The sequence below is a fragment of the Myotis davidii genome, unplaced genomic scaffold (genome assembly GCF_000327345.1).
Source record: "Myotis davidii unplaced genomic scaffold, ASM32734v1 scaffold685, whole genome shotgun sequence".
NCBI classification, from domain to species: Eukaryota; Metazoa; Chordata; class Mammalia; order Chiroptera; family Vespertilionidae; genus Myotis; species Myotis davidii.
In genome coordinates, this window is record NW_006295823.1 from 1099184 (window position 1) to 1107807 (window position 8624).

At 59.2% G+C, this 8624-nt stretch overlaps 1 protein-coding gene across 1 annotated transcript in view; it reads left to right on the plus strand.

Annotated features, from left to right (window-relative positions):
* Positions 1-3513: 3513 nt before the first annotated feature.
* The window catches only part of CAMSAP2 (calmodulin regulated spectrin associated protein family member 2), a 29877-nt gene continuing 24766 nt past the window's right edge, over positions 3514-8624 (plus strand). The window contains 3 exon segments of the mRNA XM_015568448.1: positions 3514-3876; positions 7020-7181; positions 8115-8198. Of these exon segments, the coding sequence (XP_015423934.1) occupies positions 3544-3876; positions 7020-7181; positions 8115-8198 (579 nt within the window). The 5' untranslated portion in view covers positions 3514-3543.

Consider the following 8624-nt stretch of genomic DNA (forward strand, 5'->3'; position numbering starts at 1 on the left):
CCCTCCTCTGTGTGACCCCTTGTCAGGGAGAAGCCCGCTCCCGGGTGGAGTTGAGGCTCCCTGTGAAGAGATGAGAGGGCGGGAGGTGTGTCACGGGAGAGGGCGGACTGTGAGCTGAGGAATGCGGCCCAGCACCTCGCCCGCCCGCATGTGATGGGGAAGGAGGGAGTGAACTCTTCCCTGGCATCTGCTCTGAAGACGCCGCCCTGGGTGACTGTCCGGGGGCCGCGGTGGCGCCAGGACACTGGACAGAGACGTCTGCTGTCCTGAGGCCCCTCGGTGTTGTAGGGAGTAACTGTCCGGTAGAGAATGAGTGGCCCCGGGGGTCAGGGCCGTGCCTGAGGAGGTGACACTCATGAGTCTGCGTGGAAAGAGCCCCCGCGTGAAGGTTGGAGGAGGAGCAGGGCTGAAGGGGCGGCCTGTGTGCACGCAGAGGGGAGAGCTGGCGCTGTAGCAGCAGCAGACGCGGCGTTGGGCCCAGGCAGGGGTGGGCGCTGGAGTCGAGGGGGGTCGCAGGCACATCTGTGGAGCTGGGGACTCAGACCCCCTACCAAGGACGTGGGTGAACAAAGACTCATCTTTTTTTTTTTTTAAATGATTTCAGAGAGGGAGGGAGGGAGAGAAGCATCAATGATGAGAGAGAATCGTGGATCAGCTGCCTCCTGCACGCTCCCTATTGGGGATCAAGCCCACAACCTGGGCACGGAGGGGAGAGCTGGCGCTGTAGCAGCAGAAGGCGCGGCCTCGGGCCCAGGCAGGGGGAGGGCGCTGGAGTCGAGGCGGGTCGCAGGCACATCTGTGGAGCTGGGGACTCAGACCCCCTACCAAGGACGTGGGTGAACAAAGACTCATCTTTTTTTTAAAAAAAATGATTTCAGAGAAGGAGGGAGGGAGAGAAGCATCAATGATGAGAGAAAATCGTGGATCAGCTGCCTCTTGCACGCTCCCTACTGGGGATCAAGCCCACAACCTGGGCACGTGCCCTTGACCGGAATCGAACCAGTCGACCCTCCAGTCCACAGGCCGACGCTCTATCCACTGAGCCACACCGGCCAAGTCAGGACTCGTCTCTTTAAGTCCAGTGCCCCCATCGTTCCCACGGCTGGTGCCACCTCCATGGCAGGGAATGTGGGCGAAGAGGCCTGAGGTGTGGCTTTGGAGGTGATATGTGGCCGAGGTGAGTGGCCGGGAGCCTTCACCTCTCAGGAACCTCGCGTGCCCTGGCACATGGAGGCAGCGGGCAGCTCGCCAGCTTCATGGGAAACGATGGCAATCGCCTTGAGCAGCACTCCCCGTCCCCGTCCCTCAGGCCCTTCAGGTGATGGCGGCTTCCAGGCTCAGATCTGGGAAGTGTGATGACCCCGTGGGGGGGGTGTGCTGAGGCTGGTGCACAAGGAACACCCGCCCGCGCCCCTGGCAGCCTCAGAGAGCTTCACACGCCGCTCCCCGAGTCCCTCTTATCTGGGCCGCACGCTGGGGAGAGGGCGAAACCTCTTATCGCCGACGCCTGTTTATCTCCTAACGTGCCGTTTCGGTTCATTGGTTTCAAAATGTGACACAAGTCCAAACTGTTCTTAAGAAACGGAGCCTGCACTGTTGGTAGAAATGAGATGTTTCCCCAGTTGCCTCTGAAGCATATAGTTCGTGAAGGACCTGGTGTTAAAGCGACCTGTTTGGGCCCGGCCGGGTGGCCCAGTGGTTGAGCATCGACCTGTGAACCAGGAGATCACAGTTCAGTTCCCAGTCAGGGCACATGTTGGGTTGCGGGCTCCATCCCCAGGGTGGGGGTGCAGGAGACAGCCGATGAGTGATTCTCTCTCATCATGGATGTCTCTCTCTCCCTCTCCCTTCCTCTCTGAGATCAGTAAAAAAAAAAAGTGTATATATGTAAAGGGACCTGTTCTTTGGGGTGGAATGGTCTCTTTCTGCCGTGTTTACGCTGTGGGCCCTTGGCTCCCCTGGCTGTGGGAGGCTTGAAGCTCACCTTGTACCTGGGGTGGGAGGGGGATTGGTAGACGGGCCCTCGGAAACGGTCAGGTGTGGGCACAGGATGGGAAAGCAGCCACTAACTGGGTGAATGCACAGGGGTGACAGGCGAGGGGGAAGTTCGTGACCCTGCTAACGAGCAGTCTTTTAGGGGGCCCCTCAGCTCCTGGGGTGCTGGGTTAGGCAGGTCCCTCAGCTCCTGGGGTGCTGGGTTAGGGGGCCCCTCAGCTCCTGGGGTGCTGCATTAGGGGGCCCCTCAGCTCCTGGGGTGCTGGGTTAGGCAGGTCCCTCAGCTCCTGGGGTGCTGGGTTAGGCAGGTCCCTCAGCTCCTGGGGTGCTGGGTTAGGGGGCCCCTCAGCTCCTGGGGTGCTGGGTTAGGCGAGTCCCCACGCACACACGCCTTCTGTGGTTCCCAGTGAGCTGGTGTGCCCTGCCCGGCAGCCGGCTCGCCGCTGGTTAATGCAGCTGTGGGGAGGAGAGTGCTTTCAATTATTAAATGGGAGGATATTTTTAGATCTCCCCCACATCCCAGATTGCTCCAGCTACTCTTGACCTCCTTCCAGAGTCCTGCATGGTCCCCAGCTGCGGTGGATCTTTCCACCCGGGTGTGCACGCTGCATCCCCTGCCCACGGCCTCTCCCTTCGCGACCTCGCCGCTGTGAGCTGCGGCTCTGATTGCCCGCTGCCAGTCCTGACTCCCAGGGGACTGCCCGAGCATCGCTCACCGTGTGGCTCTCCTTCGACACTCACGGTCCCTCGTCAGCTGTCATGGAAAGGCCTCGATTCGTTCTGTGCGTCACTGACCTGACGTTCGAGCTGCCCGTTCAGGACCCTCACCCTCCCGGAGAGGGCGGGCCGCGACCTCGAGCCCGGATGCCCGCCGGTCCCTGTGGGGACAGCCCTGGCTCTCGTCCTGGCTTTGCTATAAAGCATGGGGCCAGTTGGGGGCGGGGGGAGCAGCGACAGAGTAGAGACGGCAAGAAAACAGTGTGTCCTGTCTGTGTGGTGTGGAAGCTGCCCTCTGTGCCCGCTGAGTGGGTCAGTGGGTAGGATGGGCGTGGCCGTGGGCAGGTGGAGATTCCCAGGCGAGCTGTGCAGGGGTTTGAGGCTTCTCGGGTGAGGCCTCAGTCCCCTGTGTGAGCTGTGCCTGCATCTCCCGGTTGACTGCGTACATGGGAGGGAAGTCACTGAAGTCCTGTGCAGTCTTCCGGCTCACCGTGTATGTGTGCGCACGCGTGCGGTTCACTGTGTGCGCGCGTGTGGCTCACTGTATTGCGTGTGAGTGTGGCTCCCCGTGTGTGTGCATCTGGCACCTTGGGTATGTGCGTCTGTGTGTAGCTCAGTGTGTATGTGTGTGTGGCTCACTGTATTTGCGTGTGCGTGTGGGAGACTTTCCCTGGAGCCACTAGACCAGAGCCTTCCCCTGCTGGCACTGTGGTCCCCGTTAGGACACACTCGGAATGGTGTCTGTGGCAGATTTCTCTCCATTTCAGGTGCTCTCCAGGTCTGTTCGGTTTAGGAATGGCCGCTGTCATTTTAGGAGGAACCTTAGTGTCGATGGCACAGTCATTACTGGGCACATTGTTCCTTTACGGAAACCCTGTAAGCGCTTCCCTCTGCCCCTGCCTAGAAAATGTGCCAGAGGAGCTCCGAGAGCCGTTCTACACGGACCAGTACGACCAGGAGCACATCAAGCCGGCCGTCGTGCACCTGCTGCTGTCGGCCGAGCTGTACTGCCGGGCGGGCAGCCTCATCCTCAAGAGCGACGCCGCCAAGCCGCTGGTGGGCCACGACGCCGTGGTGCAGGCCTTGGCGCAGAAGGGGCTCTACGTCACCGACCAGGAGCGGCTGGTGACCGAGCGGGACCTGCAGAGGAAGCCCATCTGGATGGTGAGCTCCGCGGGGCCGGGCCGGGGGGCGGCTCGCGTGTGAATGTGTCAGTGTCCGTGCGCGTGCCCGAGTGACCTCCTGACGCGTCTCTGCCTGTCACACGTGTCAGTGTAGTTACTAAGCGTGAGTTCTTCCGTGGAAACACGCGGGAAGGACACAGCTGGCCTGGGCCAAGCAGGCAGGACCCCGCAGTCCCTGAGACAAGGCCCGTGTTCAGGTCAGAGAGTGCTGTCCCCTTTAATAGGTATTTTCATTGATTTCAGAGGAAGGGAGAGGGAGAGAGAGAGAAACATCAACGATGAGAGAGAATCATGGACCGGCTGCCTCCTGCACGCCCACACTGGGGATGGAGCCTGCAACCCGGGCCTGTGCCCTGACGGGGAATCGAACCCTGAGCTCCTGGTTCATAGGTCGACCACTGAGCTACAGCCAGGCTGCCGCCCCTTTAGCTTGGTTTACAGAACGCTGGGCGTCATCGAAATGGTGTTGGGAGGAAAACGGCCACACGTTTGAGGAAGTCACGCTCCTCCATGAGACGGCCTCACTCGGAGGCAGGGGAGATGTTTGTAGGAGGACAGAGGAAGAAATGTACGAAGTTAAAGGAAAAAGCAAGAAATTATGAGCTTGAAGCAGGATGGGCCAAATCAGTTCACCATCTGGCACTAAATGAGGTTGTGACCTACTTTGCTTTCTGCCTTTTTCTTCTTCTTACGAACCCATTGTATTACTTTTAAGGGAGGAGGTAATGGAAGAGCCAGCGGGTCATTTGCTTACAGGGGCAGCTGAGTTGTCAGGACGGTGGGGAAGGGTTTCAGCTCCGAGGTGGCTGCAGGTTCCCGTGCTCACTGAGTTTGGGGGCCTGCTCTGCGGGCACGTCACCTGCGAGCAGCTTGCAGCACGGGAGCAGTTCCCGTCTGACGTCCCCTCTGGAGGGCCCCTGCCAGGTGCTGCCCCCACTGTGCGTGTCCGCGGTCTGCAGGCCGAGTGCACGGTCCCAGGTCCCCACGGCTGGGGGTCCGTGTCTGCTGAGCCGCTGCCCACGCACACCGATGGCAACGTAGCCGTTATCGCTCAAGCAGGTGAAGCACCTGTATTTTCCACGTTGTTTCCTAGCGCAGTGTGTGTGTGTGTGTGTGTGTCAGAGTGTGTGTGTGTGCATCAGAGTGTGTGTGTGTGTCAGTGTGTGTGTCAGAGTGTGTGTGTGAATGCGTGTGTCAGGGTGTGTGTGTCAGAGTGTGTGTGTGTCAGTGTGTGTGTGTGTGACTGAGTGTATGTGTGTCAGAGTGTGTGTGTGTGAGTGTGTGTGTGTGTGTGTGACTGAGTGTATGTGTCAGAGTGTGTGTGTGTGTGTGTGTGTCAGTGTGTGTGTGTGACTGTGAGTGTATGTGTGTCAGAGTGTGTGTGTGTGAGTGTGTGTGTGTGTGTGTGACTGAGTGTATGTGTCAGAGTGTGTGTGTGTGTGTGTGTGTCAGTGTGTGTGTGTGACTGTGAGTGTATGTGTGTCAGAGTGTGTGTGTGTGAGTGTGTGTGTGTGTGTGTGACTGAGTGTATGTGTGTCAGAGTGTGTGTGTGTGTGTGTGAGTCAAAGTGTGTGGGGTGGGTGAGTGTGGGTGTGGGAGTTTGTGGGTGGGGGGAGTGTGCGAGTGGTGTGTATTGGTGTGTGAGTGTGTGTGTGTGTCAGAATGTGTGGGGAGTGTATGTGTGTGAGTGGGTGTGTATTGGTGTGTGGGGGGTGAGTGTGGGTGAGTGGGAGTGTGGGGAGTGGGTGTGAGTGGCTGTGTGTGTGTGTGTGTGAGTGTGTAAGTCAGAACGTGTGTGAGTGTGTGGGTGTGGGTGTGTGGGTGGAGACGCTGACGCAGGGCTGCCGTTTCTCGCGCTGCCCCTGCTGACGGCTGGGGGCGCATCTCTCCCTGGCCGCAGGGACGCGGCAGGGATGTACCGGTGACCCTGCCCGCAGCCCTTCGCAGGCTCCCGTGTGCTGCCTTCAGTTTTGTCACCATTAGATTTAAAGGCTTCCAGTCGCTGTGGACGTGTGATTGACTGTGTCACTATTTTTCTGAAATCTCGGTGAGCAGGTCAGAGTCCTAGTGAGAGCGCTGCCCCTGAGGACCCTGCTGTGTGGGTTTAGCGACAGGGCGATGAGCGTCAGGCCTCTTGTCCTGCTTTGTAGGAAGCGTGTGGGGTAGTGCTCGGTGCTGGACGGGTGGACGCCCGCCTTCCACTCTGCACGACCTAACTTGGCCCTGGCCGGTGTTGCTCAGTGGATAGCACACCACCCGGTGGATTGAAGGGTCTTGGTTCCAGTTTCATTCGAGGTCACAGGCCTGGGTGGCGGGCTCGATCCCCAGTGGGGGGCGTGCAGGAGCAGCCGATCAATGCTGCTCTCTCATCATTGATGTTTCTATCTCTCCCTCTCCCTTCCTCTCTGAAATCAATAAAAACAATTGTTTTTTAAAAAAATTAAAAATTAAAAATAAATTACCGTAATTTGGGGATCTTTTATTTCTGTATGCTGCCTCCAGTTTGGGAGGCTAGTTGTGTGCTGGTAGCAAAAGTGTAATGGTAAGTATACGGCCACTATGTATGTAAAAACATAAAACAACAGCAGGAGGCCACAGGGGAGACGGAGTCCTGCGTGGATGAGCAGGGGGCGGAGCTGGAGCAGGAGGTTCAAGTGGAGGCCTTGCCTTCAGGTGGGAGGCGTGTGGAGGGCTGGACTGGAATGTGCCCGACGGAGGCGGGAGGGGAGACGGGACAGAGGTCCGCAGACCACCAGGTGGTGGCCGCCGCTTTAGAGGAGGGCTCTACAGAGTTGTGCGTGGATGTCATGCGTGAGCCAGGAGCAGTGGAGGTGACGCTGCAGCCTGTACATCGCATTGCTGAGTAGCAGTTACGACGTGATCACAGACAGGAGCAGGGCCGCCTCGGGGTAAAGACGGTGTCCCGAAGCCGGGGCCTCGCCAGGAGCTGACCACGTGCTGTCTGCGTCCGCCCCTCCCCGCCCGCGTGTGCCCTGTGTGCTTCCTCAGAGTCCCGCCTCCCGTGGCCTCCCTTCTGCGCCTGCTCCTTAGGAGGCGGCACCCGCGTTTCAGAAAGTCAGCCAGAACGCGGGTGGCTCAGCTGCGTCCCCGCCTCCGTTTCAGAGCGCCCACCTGGCGATGATAGACACCCTGATGATGGCCTACACGGCGGAGATGGTCAGCGTGGAGAAGGTCATCGCGTGCGCCCAGCGGTACTCCGCCTTCTTTCAGGCCACCGACCTGCCCTACGACATCGAGGACGCCGTCATGTACTGGATAAATAAGGTGGGTGCACTCGCGGGGCCGCGACACTCCCATGGCAGGAAGGCGGGTCCTCATTCAGACGCTGCCGCTCTGCTGCAACGGAGGGTGTGTGCCCCAGATCTGTGTGGTGTCAGGAGGTGAGGCGTGGGGAGGTGACCCCAGAGCTCCCTGCCTCCTGGGCATGTGAGGTCCCGGAGAAAATGGCCAGACGCTGGCTCTCACCAGACACCATACCCGCCCCCGCGAGACCTTGGCCTCCAGCCTCCAGCCTCCAGCCGTGAGGGACACGTTCCTGCTGTTCCCCAGCTGCCGTCTGTGGTCTTGCTGACGTCGCCTGAGCAGACACACACTCCATTACCCTTTCTGTTTGAAGTCAAAGCGAAAGCTCAGGTTGGGCAATCTGGTTAAAAGTTCCCACACCCCTCCCCCTTTTTTTTAATGTCTTTTTCTTCTTTTTTTTGTTTTTTCAAAGAGGAAGGGAGAGGGAGAAGAAACATCAGTGATGAGAGAGAGTCATGGATCAGCTGCCTCCTGCACGCCCCACATTGGGGATCAGCCCCCAACCCGGGCCTGTGCCCTGACCGGGAGTCGAAAAGGTGACCTCCTGGTTTGTAGGTCAGCGCCCCACCACGGAGCCACGCCGGCCGGGAGAGAGTGTAAAATGTTGACGAAACAGAAGTGTTATTGCTCCTGAGCCTTAAAGCTGAGGCTCCTGTGCCCTGTCCCCAGCTCGCCCGCCCCGCCCGCCCGGGTGTCCGGCAGCATCCAGTGAGTCAGTGAGCTCACCCTCGTGCGCGGATGCAGCCCCTGTCCGGCGCTGCCTCCGGTTGGGAAAGGAATGTTCTGTGAGTGGGGCTGCCGTGGGACACACGGGTCTGGCCACAGGAGTGTGGGGCGCATGCTCCTCCTGTTCTACGGGGGACGGACCTTCACGCCGGTGCTTCTGTGTTTAAGGTGAACGAACACCTGAAGGACATTCTGGAGCAAGAGCAGAAACTGAAGGAGCATCACACAGTGGAAGCCCCAGGAGGTCAAAAGGTACGTTTCGCATTGAAAACAGCCTCGTGCGGCCCGTGCGCCCGGCTGTGCTGTTACTGTGGGAAATGTTCGCAGCCGTGGGCGTGAACTTGGCTTTGGTGACGGTAACTGCCCGGGAGAGCCAGGCCGGGAACACCGTCAGCAGGAGCACAAAGCGAAGGGGGTGGACGACGGTGCTCAGGGAAACGTCAGTGCCTCGAGCTCAGGTTCTGAGGTTCTTTTGGCAAAAATAATGGTTTGGACTTCAGTAAAGTGTAGGAAACAACACAAAGACAGCGTCAGGGCATCGGCCCTGTGAGGCTGTGTAATAGGCCGCCTTTACCATCGTGGCCCAGGAGCTGCGATTGTCCCCGGGGAGGGTCCAGGGGAAGAAGAAACGTCAGCGTGGAGTCGGTCTTGGAACGTTCTCGAGCGGCACCTGGCATT